At 37.3% G+C, this 21,718-nt stretch overlaps 1 protein-coding gene across 1 annotated transcript in view; it reads right to left on the bottom strand.

The window, feature by feature from the left end:
- Positions 1–1,943: 1,943 nt before the first annotated feature.
- The window catches only part of LOC120472027 (neuronal migration protein doublecortin), a 93,091-nt gene continuing 73,316 nt past the window's right edge, over positions 1,944–21,718 (bottom strand). The window contains exons 4-7 of the mRNA XM_039662016.2: positions 12,010–12,112; positions 11,047–11,133; positions 5,285–5,382; positions 1,944–4,082 (exon numbers count right to left, since the gene is read on the bottom strand). Of these exons, the coding sequence (XP_039517950.1) occupies positions 4,026–4,082; positions 5,285–5,382; positions 11,047–11,133; positions 12,010–12,112 (345 nt within the window). The 3' untranslated portion in view covers positions 1,944–4,025. The remainder of the gene's footprint in view (positions 4,083–5,284; positions 5,383–11,046; positions 11,134–12,009; positions 12,113–21,718) is intronic.

Below are 21,718 nucleotides of genomic sequence, written 5' to 3'. Positions count from 1 at the left end.
AGGTTCTCTTAAAGTTATGAACAAATGTTCTCCCTGATTAATAGAACTTTTTTTTCAAAAATATATGGTCTATAATAATATCAAAACTTTACAGAAATATTATCTACGCTGTTTATGGCACTTTAAAAGGATAGTTCACTTTGAAATTAATGTTTGATTAATTTTAGCTTACCTCAAGGGCGTCCAAGATGTAGGTGTCTTTGTTTCCACAGCATTTTCAAATATTTCTGTATATTGTAATGTATATTTTGTTAATTTTTTTGTGATGTGATTTGTACTGTGTTTTTGCACAAAAAAAAAAATCGTTTTTACCTCTTGTTAGTTTTACCTTTCACTAAACATATTTAGATATATCCAAATCGTCTTCCATTGCGATTTCCTGTATATCTAAATATGTTTAGTGAAAGGTAAAACTTCCGAAATGTGAACTCGACGCGCGAGAGATCACTTCCGGCGTAACGTTGGAGAGACGGTTCAGATCGGTTCGGTTCAGTTGGACATCTGATCAGTTCGACGGCTGTTAAAAAGAGGTAAAAACGATATAAATACTGTTCGTTTTCTCACACAAACCGCTATCTTTGTGTCTTAGGCCATCAATGTGTACTTACATTTACGAGTCATTAAATCATGTTTAATTTTGACTTCTCTGTGCATGCTCTTTGAGGTGAACTGAAGGAGGACCCCCTTAACCTCCAGTGTATGACTGACAGACAACAACGCTTTGACCAAAAAAATGTCAAAATTGAAAATACTGTGGAAACAAAGACACCTACATCATGGATGGCCTTGAGGTAAGCTTAAACATATATCAAAAATTTATTTCAAAGTGAAGTATCCCTTTAAAACACACACACACACACACACACACACATATATATATATATATATATATATATATATATATATATATATATATATATATATATATGTGTGTGTGTGTGTATATTAGTTGGATGTTCGTCTGACATTTTTAAATGTTTCAGAATGTTCAAAGAACATTATGCACAGCCACAAAGCGCCCGCACCCTCAGATCACTTGAACGTGGCTATAGTTACAAGAGGTAAAAACGATATAAATAGCCTACTGTTCGTTTTCTCACACAAACCGCTTGTTTCGTGTGTTAGGCCATCAATGTGTACTTACATTTACGAGTCATTAAATCTTGTTTAATTTGGACTTCTCTGTGCATGCTCTTTGAGGTGGTGACCATAGACCTGCATTATATGACTGACAGACAAAAACGGTTTGACCTAAAAATATAAATACATACCAAAAATTGATTTCAAAGTGAACTATAAAACAGTGATATACTAGGCAACAAGTGAACAGTCAGTTCTTGAATTTCATGCGTTGAAAAGCAGGAAATATGGGTAAGTTGGTCCAGCCACTGTGGACAGGACCGGGCTGTTTCTATGGTAACCGGAGCTTCTAATGGCAGCTGCAGTGGCACGACCAATTGCCAAATGGCTCCTTTATTTAGTTTTCTGCCATATTGTTCTTATTGTTTTTTTAACCGTCATGTTATAAAGAGCCTTCAGTCTCTCCTTAAAAGTCTTTTTGCACAGTCCGAGACATTCACATACTTGAAACTAAAAAGCCAAGGTAATTTAATTTTGGTCAAGTGATTCTAATGCCTCTCAGTCTGTCCATATCACTTCACTAAGAGGCAATGTTGAAGAACTAGGTGTTATATCTGTGTCTGACTGCAGGCTGTCGTTGTATTATTCTCTTTGGGCAGCTTGGTTTCAATAAGAGTTGTTTCTGGAAATGTCTTTATGACAAAAGACAGGGGAAATTGGTTTTCTCAGTTCATGACCCCTTTTATTAGCCAAGGACAAGCGAAAAAATTAGGCCATGAATGTAGGTCATGTGCTCACTGAACAAAAAAAAAAATACTGACAGACAATAACAAACCAACAATGAAGACATTCATGAGCATTAGTCAAAACAGGAGCAGAAGAGCGTCTCATTTTAATAGTAAAGAGAGAAGTTTAATACACAGAATGACATCACCAAAACAAGTCACGATGATACAGCAGGAAGTACATGATAATCAGAGAGGAAGTCTGAGTCGTTTTTTTTTTTTTTTTTTGTAATGTCCCCAAGCCCAAAAATATCAGTACACAAGCAACTGTGTTTACAGCACTATAGGAGAAAAGATAGCATCTGCACCATGTCTGAAGAATTACCCTGATAAACTACTACAGTAACAGTTATAGTTAGTGTTTGAGCCCCACTTCATATCAAACATTTCATAAAGATACAGTAAACAACTGACAGATGAGTGTTTCGGTTTCTTGTAGATTTTTTTTTTTGTTTGTTTTGCGGGTTTTTCATAGAGGATGGTGTATAAAAGGCACCATGGAAGGTGAAAAATCATCTCGAGACACATAAATGGAAATTATATATTTCAAAAAGGATCATCAAAGAGTTTGCTTGATTTGTGCAGTTTTGTTGTGCTAGTTTTTTTGTTTTTTTCCGTCTGTCAAAGAGTTGACCAACATGTTGTGATTGAGAAATGAATGCAATTTGCTATCATACACTGAAATCCATCATCATATCGTATGTATTTGGTTTTTTTAATATGTAAATGTTCAGGTTCATCAGCTTCCCTCTTTTCAACATAACTTTGGCTTTCTAAAAAAAATGACACGGTACCTTAAAAGACACGTTCCAACTCAATTTCAAAAGGAATAGTCTTCCGAAAATGGAAATGCTCATCATTTTGTCGCTCTAAACCTGTATGACATTTTATCTTGGACAAAGTAGTCATTTGGAAGAATGTTCATGCTTCTCTTTTTCATACCACAAGGCTATTTGGAGCTTCAAATAAGCACCATAAAATGGTTCAGGTATGACTTACAATAGCTTTGTGTGAGAAAAAAGTCATTATTCATTGAAAATTCCCATGATGCGTCACAACTGGATATAACACAAATGGCAAACAATGGCATGAAATCTTGCATCGGTATTTTCTTGTGAATGACATTTAAGAGTTGCAGTTTCAGTGGATAAGGGCTTAAATTGTCTGTTCCCCACATCCAAGTCCTACCGGTTTTAATTTCCCATTCCTTTAATCCAATCCATTTGAACAGAAATCTGCTGCTGTTATTACCTAAACACTTTTACCTTTTTACCTAAACTTAATGTGATTGTTTTTGAAAGCAAATAGACCTTGTTATATGGCTTTTGGCCCCCCTCTCAATTTTTAATGAGTACCTTCAGAGCTATTGTCATTTAACATTATATCTGTTTTTAAGTCATCGCAACAATGTAAAAACATTGATTTTGGTGTCTTAGAGTAGGCTGTACACATTATTTACAGTGATAGGAATAGAGACTTTTCTGTGGGCTCTATTCAACCTCATGGGCTTTAAAACACACTAAACCATTGCACAGAGAGAGAGAGAGAGAGGGTTACAAAAAGAGATTAATAAAAATTATTAATGGTGCAACCAGTTTTTTTTTCTCTTTTTTCCCTTTTACGATTTTTTTTTTGTTGTCTTTTTTTGTCTTGTACAAGTCAGACTATTACACCCTTGTAAAAATGACTATTTGCTGCTTGAAATTCATAAGACCAAGCTTTTAAAAAAGTCAGTATGAAAAAGTCAAAACTATTGGTTTAAAAAATGATGGTTGGATGTTTAAAGAGCTAAACCGACCTGCTGTGTGTTAACACTTAAGTTTCTCAAATTCCTCATATATATAAAATGAATTCCCACAGCAGACCACATGTACAAATTTGGGTGTTTGTTGTTATAATACAAGTGAAAAGTGCAGCATATGCCCCGCATATACTTAACATTTTCATCGCTCACTACAAATCTATTATCAAAACACAGAAAATGGATGCAACAAATTCTCAAGCAGCAAATAGTGCACTGACCATCGCTGAAAAGCTTCGAGGCCTGCAAAGGTGATGCGTGCATTCACCCTGCATGGCAACTAGGGCGGCGATGTTGATGTTTCCAAGACAGATAGCACCGGAGATGCCTCTGTTACTGGCGTGCGGGGCGGAAAGGGTCTACATGGACTCCCCCTGTGAATCTTCATCTTCCAGAGACAGAGGCAAGTATAGATCCTAGAAGTGAAAAGAGGGCAGGGTGAGTTTATGTTAACATCCTAATTAAGAGCCAGATTTACCAAACAGCAAATTAACGCGAGACCGCAATCCTATAAAAGCGCAGATTGGAGTGGGATTTGCCCAGATAAATTAAAATTAAAGAACACAAATTAGCGGGTCGCAAACCAGCTGAGCCGATGAGAATCAGGTGCAGTTGGCAAACTTTCATTTGCCCTCTGTCATTCCAAATAAATGAACACGAGCAGAGAAAATTTTGAGAAATATGATTTACTTACCCCCATGTCATCCAAGATGTCCATGTCATTCTTTCTTCAGTCGAAAAGAAATTAAGGTTTTTGATGAAAACATTCCAGGATTTTCTCCATATAATGGACTTCAATGGGAACCAAACAGTTCAAGGTCCAAAAGACACTTTCAGTACAAACTGCAAACTGTTCAAAGGGCTTTAAACGACTTCAGACGATGATTAAGGGTCTTATCAAGCGAAACGATCGCTCATTTAAAAAAAAAATAAAGTTTTAATTTTATAAGCTCAAGTGGTCGCCTTGCTAAGTTCTGTGATGCGTGTTTGTGACTCTCCTGTTCGAAACTCTGTTCGAATCTTTTCACGAGTCATTTGGTTGATTCAACGAACAAATTGACTCGAAAAAAGATTCATTTTGATGAACGAGTTCGAACAGGAGAGTCACAAAAGTGCGTCACAGAACAGAGCAAGGTGAGCATTTGAGCTTATAAAACTTAAACTTTGTTATTTATTTTTTAAATGAGCGATCGTTTCGCTTGATAAGACCCTTATTCGTCGTCGTCTGGAATCGTTTAAAGCCCTTTGAACAGTTTGCAGTTTGCACTGAAACTGTCTTTTGGACCTTGAACCGTTTGGTTCCCACTGAAGTCCATTATATGGAGAAAAATGCTGTAATGTTTTCATCAAAAACCTTAATTTCTTTTCGACTGAAGAAAGCATGACATAGACATCTTGGATGACATGGGGATGAGTAAATTATCAGCAAAAGTTTTTTTTTTTTTTATGCATTGCATTGTGGAATACATGCAGTGTGCTCATTTTTGTTTAAAGTTAACAATCTGCATACTGAAAGAAAATGAACAATAGTATGGTAACATGCCAATCCAAACATATTCAGAAAAGAGATATGAAGGAATAGTTCAGGCGGTAGATATAGGAATTGACAGATCATTACCTTCTGTTTGCGAGTGCTGCCAGGGCTAGTCGGGGTCGAGATGGGCGACTGCTTAGAGATGGGCGTAGAGAGCTGACTACTGGAGCCGGTTCCGTTAGCTAGAGAGCGAAATACAAAGTGCAAATGTGAAAGAGAGGGATAGAAGGAGAGCCACAGACAGAAAGATTAAGGGAAAAGAAAAGACAAATTGTGGGGTTAGACAGTGTCTTCCCTCCTTTCTGCGTAATCATGTTGTCAACTGTCGTCTAGCCAGCTGCGAGTGTGTGTATCTGTTTGCTGGAACTCATTTCCACATCTTTCTATGAATAGAGCAGGTTGCTATGAGACACCAGAGCTGTGTTTATATGTGAGAGTGGTGTGATCGTGTGTGTACTAATGTACTAAAGGCTTTCTTTTAAGCAGTACAAAAACCTAAGGACCAGACGCCAGGCCTTAAAACCCGCTCCAGCTAATGAACAAATAAAACAAAGAGAACAGAACCTCAGATGAAAAGCCAGGCGCTGTTGGAAGACCTGGATAAGGAGATATGTAAAAAAAAAGTGCTGATCTTAGCCTTTCATGTGCTAATTAAATGCAGATTTTCTCTAAGTTAGCCTTGCTGTGTGTTTCATGATTGGTTTACACCCCTAAAAATGCAAATAGGTCCATAAAAAGTTTTTTTGGGGTCACACTTTACGCTATATAGGTACAATAGCTCGCCCTAGGCTTTTGTGTCATTATCACTTAAACATCTGGTGCTAAATATTAAAGAATATGAAGAGCCTACAATATATTTCAACACTGTAAACCCTTATGCTCAGAATAATTGGAGTGTAGGGTAAACTTAAATTGAACAAATTAGTTCAATCAAATGAACTTTTAAGAGTATGTAAAACTTTCTTTATCTTTTGAGTTTCACATTTTAAGTAATATGAATTGCTTCATTGTTTTGAGTTTTAAATGGTTTCTGTTCATTTAAACAACTTCAAATTAACCAAATTTGGGCTGGGATTTTTATTTCCCAGCATGCTTTGCCATGCACTCGAATGTGAGTCACTCTCAGGAAAAAAAAAGGTACAAATGCTGTCACTGGGGCTGTACCTTTTCAAAAGGTACTGTACACTTTTGTACCCAAAGGCTGCATTTTGGTACCTTAGAGGTACATATTAGCACCTAAAATGTACATATTAGCACCTGAAATGTATATATTAGCACCTGAAATGTACATATTAGCACCTAAAATGTACATATTACCACCTAAAATTTACATATTACCACCTAAAATGTACATATTAGGACCTAAAATAGACATATCAGCTCCTGAAATGGACATATTACCACCTAAAATGTACATATTAGGACCTAAAATGGACATATTAGCTCCTGAAATGGACATATTAGCATCTAAAATGTACATATTAGCACCTAAAATTATTAGCACCTAAAATGTACATATTAGTACCTGAAATGTACATATTACCACTTGAAATGGACATATTAGCTCCTGAATTGTACATATTAGCACCTGCAATGTTCATATTAGCACCTGCAATGTACATATTAGCACATAAAATATACATATTACCACCTAAAATGTACATATTAGCACCTGAAATGTACATAATAGCACCTAAAATGTACATATTAGCACCTAAAATGTACATAGTACCTGAAATGTACATATTACCACTTAAAATGGACATATTAGCTCCTAAAATGTACATATTATCACCTGAAATGTACATATCAGCACATAAAATATACATATTACCACTTAAAATGTACATATTATCACCTAAAATGTACTTATTAGCACCTAAAATATATATATTAGCACCTGAAATGTACATATTAGCACATAAAATATACATATTAGCACCTGAAATGCACACATTAGCACCTAAAATTGACAAAAGTTTACAGCCCCAGTGACAGCTTTTGTGCCTTTTTTTCTGAGAGTGAATGCTAAAATTAATTGTTAGTTCGTGTTTTTTTGTTTGTGTGCAAGATTAATGTTAAGTGGAAGATTAGTAGTGTTTAATGTTTTGCTATGCTAATTCAAAAGAGTTTCTTTTGGGGGGGGGGGGGGGTTAAATGTTAAATGTTCTATATCGTCTAAACGGATATGTTAAATTTTCTATATTGTCTTACTCCTTCAAAGCATTGTGTCACCAAGCAGGTTAGCATTGACTGAATTAGCAAGTTTCCATTTCTAAAAAAATATTTACCTTGGGATTACATGTAAAGTTAAATTTAAGAGTTAGCTTATGCAAATATTTCAAGTTAAGAGCAATTCAAATGGACAGTACAAAATAAAAATTTCTTAACTTAAAAAATGTGATGCAACAGACTGCCTACATTTTTTCGAGTTTTGCCAAATTTTGGGGGTTACAGTGTAAACTGCTAAGCTGAACTTAAAACTCTGAACCCAAATAATGGTGTAAAATATGGAATGAAAGATAATCTGATTAATAGAGAACTAAATGGATGTATAAATCAAGAACTGATGGTAAACAAAAACAAAACAAAAAACAAATATAAAATGCTGGAAAATGTCCTTGTTCATTTATTTCAAAAGGAGAGCAGTTAAATACAAAACGTACAATGTGGGCGTTAAAGAAAAAAAAAACAAGGGGGGGGGGGGGATATAAAGAAACATGCAAGGGAATAATAATAATTAAAAAAAACATTAGTCCAGCCACCACTGAGTGTGCACAGTGATACAGATACACTGATTTAAAGCACACAGGCCATGCAAGAAAAGTTAGCATGCACAAATTAGCTAGTCTTTTTGTGTGAAACAAATAATTCTTCATATCAAAATTTGTTTTATGGCTTTTAGTCCATGTCTGGCTTTTAGGTTTGAGGTTATCTACTGTATATAATAGTGTAAACAACAACAACAACACAAATAATAATGTTAGCAAATAGACCTATATTTATACATTTTTCTTCTTCCAGAACACACACACATTTTGTCTGCAGGGGCAATAAATGTTTTTGTCCTAAACCTCTTTCTTCTGCTGAACTCAAAATAATATATTTGGAAGAACGTTGGTAACCAAACGTTGATGAACACCCTTAACTTCCATAGTATGAAGAAGAAGTGTTTATGTTGAGCAGAAGAAATAAATTCATACAGGTTTGGGAAAACTTGAGGGTGAGTAAATGATGACAGAATTTCCATGTTTAACTAAATGAGGTTCTGCCACCACAAGATGGCAGTCATATCATGATTCTGTTGGCTGTGGATAGGTCAACGAGGACATATTAATGCTTCCTTTCCCCCATCATTAAAACCTCATCTCTTTCCCAGCCAAAGTAATAATGCTTACATTTAACCTCACGCGACAGCACTGTTGATGGGCACATCTGCTTATAACCTAAACTCTTTTGTTTATTAGTCTTGATCCTCTAGTAAACAAGCATGGCATTTTTGCCCTCATCCTCAGATTAAAAAGTGGCCCCAGACTTCAGTCTCTCTTGGAAGATTGAGTGATCCTTCCTATCTAAATATTAAACATGTAACAGCGCAAATCTATCTGCTTACATCAAACTCAAACTTGTGTGACAGGCGTCCTCTCTCTTCATCTTTTAATCCTCAGAGACACAAACCCTTCCTTCCTTCATTCATTCCTTCCTGACTGATACACAAGCCATTCCTTCCTTCCTTCTTTTCTTCCTTCCTTACTGAGACACAAACTCTTCCTTCTTTTCTTCCTTCCTTCCTGACTGAGACAAACTCTTCCTTCCTTCTTGTCTTCCTTCCTTCCTGACTGAGAAACAAACACTTCCTTCCTTCCTGACTGAGACACAAACTCTTCCTTCCTTCCTTCCTTCCTTACTGAGACACAAACCCTTCCTTCCTCCTTTTCTTCCTTCCTTCCTGACTGAGACACAAACTCTTCCTTCCTTCCTTCCTTCTTTTCTTCCTTCCTTCCTGACTGAGACAAACTCTTCCTTCCTTCTTGTCTTCCTTCCTTACTGATTGAGAAACAAACACTTCCTTCCTTCCTGACTGAGACACAAACTCTTCCTTCCTTCCTTCCTTCCTTCCTTCCTGAGACACAAACCCTTCCATCCTCCTTTTCTTCCTTCCTTCCTGACTGAAAAACAAACCCTTCCTTGCTGACTGAGACACAAACTCTTCCTTCCTTCCTTCTTTTCTTCCTTCCTTACTGAGACACAAAGCCTTCCTTCTTGTCTTCCTTACTACCTGACCGAGAAACAAACACTTCCTTCCTTCCTTCCTGACTGAGACACAAACTCTTCATTCCTTCCTTCCTTCTTTTCTTCCTTCCGTACTGAGACACAAACCCTTCCTTCTTTTCTTCCTTCCTTCCTGACTGAGACACAAACTCTTCCTTCCTTCCTTCCTGAGACACAAACCCTTCCATCCTCCTTTTCTTCCTTCCTTCCTGACTGAAAAACAAACCCTTCCTTCCTGACTGAGACACAAACTCTTCCTTCCTTCCTTCTTTTCTTCCTTCCGTACTGAGACACAAACCCTTCCTTCTTGTCTTCCTTTCTTCCTGACTGAGAAACAAACACTTCCTTCCTGACTGAGACAAACTCTTCCTTCCTTCCTTCCTTCTTTTCTTCCTTCCTTACTGAGACACAAACCCCTCCTTCCTTCCTTCCTTCCTTCCTTCCTTCCTTCCTTCCTCAGACACAAACCCTTCCTTCTTTTCTTCCTTCCTTCCTTACTGAGACACAAACCCCACCTTCCTTCCTTCTTTTCTTCCTTCCTTCCTGAGACACAAACCCTTCCTTCCCTCCGTCCATCCTTCCTGAGACACAAACCCTTCCTTCCCTCCGTCCATCCTTCCTGAGACACAAACCCTTCCTTCCCTCCTTCCTTCCTGAGACACAAACCCTCCCTCCCTCCTTCCTTCCTTCCCTCCTTCCTTCCTTACTTCATAATAAGAAGCATGTTTGTGCATATTTAGTTTTTCGTGTGATTTTTTTGTCTTTCCCAGCATGCAAAGAGTCTGAAATTCTGATATGTTCAGAGCAGTTCTCTGATAGCTGAAAAGCAAAAGAGGACTTCAGTGCAGTTGCTTTGACTTTTATAAAGAGCTTCCGAGTAAGCTAGAACTTCAATAGGTTCATTTCAGAGCACTCTTTAACGTTTCACTAGACTATGATGACAAATATTTAAAATATATATACATGTGAATTTTTAACTGAACGTTGTGAAAAGAAATCAAATTGGATTCAAAACTGCTGTGCGAGTTGCTTTTGTAAGTAGGTGTAACGTACTGTACATTTAATTAAAAAAGGTATTCATTAATGAACTGCTTTAAACAGCTGTTTCAGTTTTGTTGCAGTGGATCTTTGAGGTTTAACCATCAATAATCTGATTAACTACTTTAGTAGCTATGCATATCACATATATTAAAATCATTCTGACAGTATTAACCATTTATGCACACAGAAGGTTAATTGCACAGGCCTTAATTTGCAAGAACACACACAAACATGAGCAATTGCGAGATTATGACAGATTAACAAAAACCAAATTAAAGTGACAAGGTGTTCAAAATCTCATCAAAATCAAAACAACAGATAATTCATAATCATGCATAATTTAACGGTGTAAGCAAAAATAAACATGTTAATATGATATAATGGACAAAGCAGTTTAGAAGAAAATAAAGTGTATTATTGTAGAAAGCTTGCCAATCATCCATGCAAGAAAATGTGGTGTAAGAGTTAGCAAAGCTTCAGTGTGGAGTTAAAGGTGTGTTGAGCTGACATGAATCACATAATTATAGGCTCACTGGAATCAGCCGGAGACTTGCAGCGTCGCATTGGGCCGGGACTCTTGGAGCCCCTCTGTCCTTTAGGGGTCTTCATTACCCGACACTCTACGGCAAGAGAAACAGAGAACCTTATTACACCCATGTGAGTCGCACATTGGCTATTTACATATGCAAATGTGAATCTGAATAATGCATTAAGCCATTTGAAAGCCTGATTCTGAGAGGCTAAATGAATGACATCCTCCTGCTCTCTTTACCGTCTCTAAAACACGCACAGACTGAAAGTGTTACTGAGATTATACAGATGTCACATTGAATTGACTAAACTGAGTTGCTTCTGCGGAAATAGAAAAAATAGTAAAGGTATTAGTGTACAACATTCTGTTAGATATGTCAGTCTATTCTTCAAGTAAAAAAAAAAAAAAAACATCATGGATGATTGGCAAAAAAACGCACTTGAACTCCGCTCTTGAGCTGAATCGAAGGCTTTACTGATAACAAGGGGACTAAAACTAGAATAATTAATTTTACCACTGTAGATTTTTTTTGTTTGATTTAGAGAACTTTCTCCGTTTGGTCTGAAATGGGAATAATGTTAACCACAGAAGTTTCTTTATGTTCTTACTAACAGATTTTTTTATTCAAAGAAGTTAGTTTTGTTCAGTGTTGGGTTAGTTGCAAGACAATAATGTTAAATGGTGGACACCTAACATCTCATTCTACCCCCAGACAGCAACATAGTGTCGGCCCACATCTGGGCCATGTGGAATCCATGTGTACCAGATGTGGGCCGGATCTAGGCCGACACTATGTTACCGGCTTAGCTGTAAGAACGTGCAAGAGGATCGCAACGCAACAATTAAAATGATAAATGTAGAGATTAAAAACGGGCAGATTTAGTTTGAGCCAATTCAACCAATTTATTCAATCACCAATATTAGATTTCTCACTTAAGCCTATTTATTAACAAGTGTAACCTACCGTTTTCATCCAGAGAGAAGTCATCTTGTGCATAGCGGAATTTTTCTGGTCCACAGGCAATGAAAACGTCGTCATCACCAAAGAAATCTTGCAAGCAAGTCACCTACAAAAAATATAAGCAACAACATATTGAAACAAAGATATATAAGGGAGCTGGGTTAATCTGATCCAATTTGAGTTGATAATTGTTCATCATCAGTAACCCAATGGTGCTGGGTTGGAAATATTGTGAAAAAGGCATGCATGTCATGTGGTTTATTCCCCACTTTCAAACATTTAACCCACCCAGTGCTGAGCTTGTTTAACCCAGTCCTGGGTTGCCAAAGTACTCAAACTGGGTTGTTTTTTAGACATGTATCTCTGCCATTTCACATTTGTACATAGAGTTTCCTCCAGTCCTTCATAAGCTAGCAGCTAAATGTTTTGGACGTTGTTGACGGCTATTTGACATTCTGTGCTAAAATTGGGTCACCACCAGCCAAGTAAAGAGTCACACCCCAGTCTATCACTTAGTCTAACACACACACACACACACAAAGAGAGAGAGAGAGAGAGAGAGAGAGAGACAGTGATATATGACAAAGCTAATCTATGCCGCCCTTGCCGTGAACAGCTGGCCAGCAGGGTGTGTGTCTGCATACTTAGATGGATATGTGCGAGCGTGTGAGTGTGTGTGTGTGTGTGTGTGTATACGTATACATACATACAGTACATACCCCTACCAACATACAAATGGATACCCAGAAGTGAGCAAAATCTGACAAAACCTCCCAAAATCTCTTTTTGAGATTGTCCTAATTTGCAAATCAGTATTATATATATATATATATATATATATATATATATATACAACGAGCTATAGGACTATGAAGCTTTGGGGTGTTCGATCTACTCCATCTGTGTTTCCATCATATTTCTGAATCTGATCCAGACGTAGTCTTTGACCAAAACGTGATTTTCTCAGCTTTTTTTTTTTATGAAACCCAGTTTTTTTTTAGCTTCTATAAGGTCTGTTCTGTCTTTTGATAAATAATGTTCAGATATTCATGAATTTTCTGCAGGCTATGAAACTGGAAACTGAAAAAAAAAAAATGCTAGCGGTGGCACTGGCAGGGAACGAGTTAATAAGGAATTTGAATAACGACTGTTGTTTGATGTATTGTGGTTTTGTCGTTTCGTTTGATCACTGGAATTACAGATTCATTTTGGTGTTAATAGTGAAACGCATAACTCCAGGTCTGAGGATTACGGTAATGATCAGCCGTGGGCTCTATGACGATCTTGTTATAAATGTTATAAGTCTGTGTGTCAAAGAAAGCAGGGAAAGAAAAAACACTACAATATCTTGTTAAACCACTTTGCTGCCTTAGCGGTGTGACACTTACTGACAGATTCTGATAATTATCCAAGCTGACATTCAAAAGAAATCAATCCGCCTGTCAATCATGTGTCAGTCCAGCCCCCTGCACCTGCTGCCCCCTCTCCTTCCCCTGTGTGTGTGTGTCAGAACCGCTCATAAAAATGGGACAATAAAGAAGGCCTCACGGGACACGCAATCTTCAAATTGTTCCCGGATACACCCAGTCCAGCACAAAATATAAATTCAAGTGAACGATAAACTTTATGCTTAATCTCAGTAATATTTTTGAATGAGCTCTGGGTCAAAGAGGCCAAAGGTCAAGAGGTGCATGATGAAACCATGGCAACAGTGATGTCCCCAAAGGACAATGCTGGGGGATAATTTCTCTAGATATATTATTCATGCACATATAAATAAACGGAATAAAACTGCCTTTGTGTTCCAAGCAAATTTGCAAGTATTTTTTTATTTTCATTTACACTCTTAGAGAGTTCCAAAATTAGGGATCCAAATTATTTACGTGGAGTAACCCATTAATGTTGTAACCTCTACATAAAAATAATAATAAATAGTCGATTTAATTAAAACATTGTATTATATTTTAAGAACATTGCTAAAGGAAGATTGCAGCTTTTCAAAATATTCACATCAGTCAATTATTTAGATTAAAATAGAGTCTGGTTGGTCTTGTAGTCATTCTAATACTGAATTTGGATCAGTGTTAGCATGTCCTGAAGGGAAGAGGCCTTTAGTCAAGATACTCAGTGATTTCTGTGCTACTTGTTTATGCGTGTGAGATTTTAGTGTGTGTGCAGTGCAACTGGAAGCTAAGATTCAGGGTGTGTGTCTGTGTCTGACCCTCATCTGTCACCTCATGTCACCTCCAGACACTACTAACTGAGTTTGTTCCAGGCAGCCAATGTGACAGACTGAACTAACAGAGTTCAGATCACAGTCAGCAAGAGAAACATGAAACATTTGAGTGTGTGTGTGTGCCTGCATTGCCAGAAGTGATGGGAATTAATTAAGAAGTATAAGCAGGTCTGGTGGGCGTGGCCCTTCCCTGGATCAATGAACCAATCAAATGAGCTGTTTTCAGTCCCTATAACCATCTAGCTTTGGGATTATTGAGCTGGAATTCATGTTCCATGTTGCCCTTAAATGACAATGATGGGTTTCCTGAGGTCAGCATCTAGGAAGGTCCTACATTACAAAATTATTTGCTTATAGCTCACAGGCAGCTGTGATCATGATCACTTCTGTGTGTGTGTGTGCGTGTGTGTGTGTAAGGGACGGGTGATTTGCTTTGTCATGTGACATGATAAGAAGTTAAGGCAGAGTGCCTCAAACTAACAGAGGCGATCTTCATACTAACAGTGAAACGATGTGAATCTGTCTGTCTTGTCTATCTATTTTCTGTCTGTCTATCGTCGTCTGTCTGTCTATCTATCTATCTATTGTCTGCCTGTCTGTCTATCGTCTGTCTGTCTGTCCATCTATCTATTGTCTGTCATCTGTCTGTCTATCTGTCTGGCTGTCTGTGTATCTGTCTGTCTGTCTATCTGTGTGTCTATCGTCTGTCTGTCTGTCGCCTGTCTGTCTGTCTATCATCTGTCTGTCTGTCTGTCTGTCTGTCTATCTATCTATTGTCTGTCTGTCTTCTGTCTGTCTGTCTGTCTGTCTGTCTATTGTCTGTCTATCGTCTGTCTGTCTGTCTGTCTATTGTCTGTCTGTCTATCTATCTATCTTTTGTCTGTCTGTCTATCCTCTGTCTGTCTGTCTGTCTGTCTGTCTGTCTATCTATTGTCTGTCTGTCTGTCTGTCTTTCTGTCTATCTATCGTCTTTCTGTCTGTCTGTCTATCTGTCGTCTGTCTGTCTATCTATCTATTGTCTGTCGTTCTATCGTCTTTCTATCTATCTATCTATCTATCTATCTTATATATATATATCTATCTATCTATCGTCTGTCTGTCCGTCCATCCGTCTATCCATCCATCTAATATCCATCTATCCATCTATCCATCTATATATCTATCTATCTATCTATCTATCTGTCTGTCTGTCTGTCTGTCTATCTATCTATTGTCTGTCTATCTATCATCTTTCTATCTATCTATCTATCTATCTATCTATCTATCTATCTATCTATCTATCTATCTATCTATCTATCTATCTATCTATCTATCGTCTGTCCGTCCGTCCGTCTATCCATCCATCTAATATCTATCCATCTATACATCTATCTGTCTGTCTGTCTGTCTGTCTGTCTGTCTATCTATCGTCTCTGTCGTCTGTCTGTCTGTCTGTCTGTCTTTCTGTCTATCTATCGTCTTTCTGTCTGTCTGTCTATCTGTCGTCTGTCTGTCTATCTATCTATTGTCTGTCGTTCTATCGTCTTTCTATCTATCTATCTATCTATCTATCTATCTATCTATCTTATATATATATATATCTATCTATCTATCGTCTGTCTGTCCGTCCATCCGTCTATCCATCCATCTAATATCCATCTATCCATCTATCCATCTATATATCTATCTATCTATCTGTCTGTCTGTCTGTCTGTCTATCTATCTATTGTCTGTCTATCTATCATCTTTCTATCTATCTATCTATCTATCTATCTATCTATCTATCTATCTATCTATCTATCTATCTATCTATCGTCTGTCCGTCCGTCCGTCTATCCATCCATCTAATATCTATCCATCTATACATCTATCTGTCTGTCTGTCTGTCTGTCTATCTATCGTCTCTGTCGTCTGTCTGTCTGTCTGTCTGTCTGTCTATCGTCTGTCTCTCTATTGTCTGTCTTTGTCTGTCTATCGTCTGTCTGTCTGTCTATCTATCGTCTGTCTGTCGTCTGTCTGTCTATCTGTCTGTCTATCTATCGTCTGTCTGTCTGTCTATCGTCTGTCTATCTGTCTGTCTGTCTATCTATCGTCTGTCTGTCTGTCTGTCTATCGTCTGTCTATCTGTCTGTCTATCATCTCTCTGTCTGTCTGTCTATCTATCTATCTATTGTCTGTCTGTCTATCTGTCTGTCTTTCTGTCTATCTATCGTCTGTCTGTCTGTTGTCTGTGTGTCTGTCTCTATTGTCTGTCTGTCTGTCTGTCTTTCTATCATCTGTCTGTCTATCTATCATCTGTCTGTCTATCGTCTTTCTATCTATCTATCTATCTATCTATCTATCTATCTATCTATCTATCTATCTATCTATCTATCTATCGTCCGTCCGTCCGTCCGTCCGTCCGTCCGTCCGTCTGTCCATCCATCTAATATCTATCTATCCATCTATCTATCTGTCTGTCTAAATATTTTTGGGGCCACTGTATATAAAATACAGTTTCTTGTAATACATTTACTAATCATTTATATGTCGGAACCACGTAATTTTAGAACAACCAAGAAATGCTTTGGCCTGTATAACAAAAATGTTAATGTCAACACATTGCATTAAAACTGATAAAAGGTTTAAAAAGTACAATATAAAAGACTAATTCAAATAACACATCCCATTGTACACTATCCTTATTAAATGAATTTAGAAGAATATGGCTGATGAAGATAAAGGTACATTGTGTTCACATCCCTTTGATCGTGCAACCGTTGAACACACTGTCCTTTTGAACATTCGCCCACTTGATGTGTCCCTGTGTGTTCTAGTGGCATTAGGGGGTTCAACGAGTAAACAAATAAAATAATAATACAAATTTGTGTGTTGAGTGTGCAGAGTGAATCTATGCATGCTGGGTATTTTTTTGCAACTCCACTGTTCCTGTCTCCATCACACTCACTAAAAGGAACTTCATATGAATGTCATATGATTCCATGCAGCTCAAATATTTTTACCAGACATGAAACTATACTTTCTTTAAACATTACAATATGTTGCAATTCTTTAAATAAAGAAATAAATAAATTAACCTGTTAAACATGAAACAATATTGCGCAGTCATTTAAGACATTTCTCCTTATATAGAACCTAAAGGGAATAAAGGGTTCTTTAAAAATGAATCGAGAACCCCACAATGAACCTTTTTTCTTCTTCTAAGAGTGTGTCTCATTCAAAGACAACATGTAACATTCAATCTCATCAACATTACATTTTTATGAGAATGATACTCTATCCAGGAACAAATATTAGACAGAGCAAAATGGTAAATGCCAGACTCCCAGCGGACCCCTGAGTCAACAGGGACTGACTGCTGATTATAAGTCTGTCACTCAAACGGAGATATACAGGGATTTTTAGACTCTATAAGTGATGTATCATGCATAATAAATCATGCATGTGATCTGATAAAAAAAACAATGCTTAATGTTAATTAATATTAATGAATCAATCAGCTCTGCTTTGTTGCTGCCTTTTGAAAGGTTGTGCATGTCGGCATATGGGTGTGTGTGCAGGAAGACACTCATTCCCGACAAAGTTAGTTTATGAAATGTAATAATTTTTGTTTTGTTTCCAGATTTGTTTTTTTGTTTTTTCTGGTCAAATTTTTCTGGTCAAATATTTAGCATCAAGTAAACAGAAAAACCTGTATAAGCTTCTTAGGGTTATGTTCATTTTCTGCCTAAATGTCACATACAAACAAGCTGTAGTTGGTCATTTTACATGTCATTCAGATAGCCTCCTATCTAAATGGGTTGTACTTGGCCAGAATAATCTTCAAAACGGACCAGACTTTATGCGGTTAGTTGAAAGCCAGGCTCTGTATTCAAAAAGTCAACTTGATATGCAGATTTACATGTGACTGTTTGATTATATTCACAGCTATAATAATCACTACATCTCATGGCTCTCGCACACAAATAAAAGACATAGAATGACACCCCCTTTAGCCCCTAATCCTTGCCTAACCAGCTGCCAGGGCCACATGCCTCTTATTCGTCAATAACCCCTCCCAAACACACCCTTACATAGGTCACACAGGAGTCCCCATATAAGCCATACACACTAGTCTGTAGCCTGTCCATTATTAACAAAGTCCTTAATTGTTTGAATGTTGTTTCCAATGGCATATTGTGCCTGTGTTTTCAGATACAAAGGGCTAACAACAGGTTCCAAGTTCATCTATTTTGCTCTTTTACCTTTTTTTCTTTCTTTTTTTTTTACCTTTCCTTTACAAATACTGTAGGAAAAAGAGGCTACAATTTGCAAGTGCTGACCAAAATTGGACAGTTGATGACTGGAAAAATGTTGCCTGGTCTGATGAGTCTCGATTTCTGTTGAGACATTCAGATGGTAGAGTCAGAATTTGGCGTAAACAGAATGAGAACATGGATCCATCATGCCTTGTTACCACTGTGCAGGCTGGTGGTGGTGTAATGGTGTGGGGATGTCTTCTTGGCACACTTTAGGCCTCTTAGTGCCAATTGGGCATTATTTAAGTGCCACAGCCTACATGAGTACTGTTTCTGACTATGTCCATCCCTTTATGGCCACCATGTCCCCATCCTCTGATGGCTACTTCCAGCAGGATAATGCACTTTGTCACAAAACTCGAATCATTTCAAATTAGTTTCTTGAACATGACAATGAGTTGACTGTACTAAAATGGCCCCCACAGTCACCAGATCTCAACCCAATAGAGCATCTTTGGGATGTGGTGGAACGGGAGCTTCGTGCCCTGGATGTGCATCCCACAAATCTCCATCAACTGTAAAATGCTAGCCTATCAATATGGGCCAACATTTCTAAAGAATGCTTTCAGCACCTTGTTGAATCAATGCCACTTAGAATTAAGGCAGTTCTGAAGGTGAAAGGGGGTCAAACACAGTTTTAGTATGGTGTTCCTAATAATCCGTTAAGTGAGTGTTAATCATTAGTATAATAGGTTTATCAAAGTTAAGAGGTTGTTTGACAGATAGATTTCATGCACTCACATTAAAAAGTTACAAGTGTAGCTTTAAATGCTGCACAATTTCAGATTTAGAAATGAACAACAGGTGCCAGGTTCTCTAACAATCAAACAGGTTGCCCCTAATTCAGCTGGAAAATAGCATATCATTCTTAAAATATTTGCTAGTCTTAAAACATCCCGCCAGTTCCATTATATGGAGGAAAAACAGCAAAAGCTTGGATAATATTCTTAACACCATCCAGATGTTCTGGAATAATACTTAAATCAGATCTCATATCATTCATAATCATATCCATATATGAACATTCATATTTAAAGCACAAGAAGGCTATGTTTTGTATTTTTTCTTAAAATACATTCTCTTAACCCAGTTTATTGTTCATTGACTACTATTAGTATGTATTCATGGGTTTATCTCCACCAAAAGTGTAAACATTGAGCCTCCCAGGCACCATAAAACATAAAAGATCCATCAATCTCATTCTAGCTTTTTCCACATTACACAGGAAAATCTTTGGTTATAGACAATAAAGCCCAAATTCACTGCATTTAGACAGTCAAAGATGGTCTAAACAGGTAATGAACATGTCAAAACGAATGGGACATTGCGATGCAACGCGCTACACTCCAATACACCTCAATACCATACAGGATCGTCACACACCCATTCAGAAAGACAAATGTCTTGTGTAGACAGACTCAAACAGCTGCGGTGCGTCATGTCACAACATAAACCCAGCGCAGATACGTTAGACGATGTGTTTGGAAGGTTGTATGCTTTATTACTGCAAATAAATGGTTAGAAAGACAAATCAATGACACATTCATATACAAAGTGAATGCTTCATACCATATAAGTGATTCAGTGCTTTAATACTGCCAGACTGCTATATTCAGCTATTTTCAGATGAAGCTGATAATCACACTTTAAGTACTTGGCCGAGTAACAGAAGTGTGACTTTTTCAAAGTACTCAGCCAAGTGATAATGCATATTTTGTGTAAATATCGTGCAAAATAAAATTGTGTCGATAATAGTCAATTACCTATCTGTAATAGTCAATTATTATGCTGGCTCATAATGGCAGATCATATCATCCTATAATTTAGCTATTCAGATTACTGATAAGTCTGAAATGTAATTCTGTTCATTTACAAAAATAGAGGCGTGTAGATTTAATAAGAGTAAATGAGGTTCATTAAGAAACTGAGTCAAGTGATCATCACACTAGTTTAAGGACGGTTTCGCAAATACCTTGTAAAATATCAAAGGCATGTGCTGTACATAGCCAAAACAAAAGAACAAAAAATGAAGACACAGCCCTCGTCCCTCCTCTGGGAGCTCTGTTTGTTTTGGGGATGGGCGGTGACTGTCTGCGCTTGCATTTATGCTGCTATTCATTTAGCAAAGGACGTGAACGATAAATGATTTTTAAACGCTCAGATGTGGTATCGCCCCAAGTAATCACATTAATTAATGTCGGCTCTCACTTAAAAGAGAACAATAAAGAGGACGTAATGGCTAACCCAAAAACCCAGAAAGGTGTGTGTGAGCGAGCAGCAGAACATGCAAAGCGTGCTCATGCCAAAGCCAAAAAACAATACACACAGCACAGGCAAAGAAGGTGAGAATAAGACAAAAAGGAGAGAGAGGAGAGAGAGACACAGACAGAGGACAAAAGGTGAAAAAAAGGACTAGGTAAAGATGAAGAACAAAAAAAGTAGTAACTAGTAGTTATTTATCACATTTAAAACTTGCATTTTCTGTAGACTTACTGGCTCAAGTAAATCAATCAATCAATATATACACATATACTGTACATTAGAATCTATAATAAAAAAGTATTTATCAGTAGCATAAAGTCCAATACGTGCTAAGCTCTGTCCTACCCCAAAAATCAGCTGAGAAACTGGTTCTAACAAAAGACAGGTAAAAACGAGTATCCTTATTCACCTGGAATAACCTTTTATCACAGCTTCCCGGAGCAGCAATATGCTAATATAGGAAGAAGGGATAGTTCACTTTGAAATGATGGTATGTTTTAGTTTACCTCAAGGGCATCCAAGATGTAGGTGTCTTTGTTTCCACAGTATTTTCAATTTTGATATTTTTAGGTCAAACCATTCTTGTCTGTCAGTCATATAATGGAGGTCTATGGTCACCACCTCAAAGAGCATGCACAGAGAGTCCAAATTAAACATGATTTAATGACTCATAAATGTAAGTACACATTGATGGCCTAAGACACGAAACGAGCGGTTTGTGTGAGAAAACGAACAGTATTTATATCGTTTTTACCTCTTGTAACAACAGCCACGTCCAAGTGATCTGAAGACACGGGTGCTTCGGTCTGCGCGTGTACGTCACTCATTTTTTACACAGAGATTTCAGAAGTGTTATCCTTCACTGTGAAGTTCTAAACATATTTAGATATACAGGAAATTGCAATGTAAGACGATTTCGATATATCAACAGACAACG

Source organism: Pimephales promelas, chromosome 4 (assembly GCF_988280905.1).
Source record: "Pimephales promelas chromosome 4, fPimPro1.hap1.1, whole genome shotgun sequence".
NCBI classification, from domain to species: domain Eukaryota; kingdom Metazoa; phylum Chordata; class Actinopteri; order Cypriniformes; family Leuciscidae; genus Pimephales; species Pimephales promelas.
This window is presented reverse-complemented; position numbering and strand designations above follow the sequence as displayed.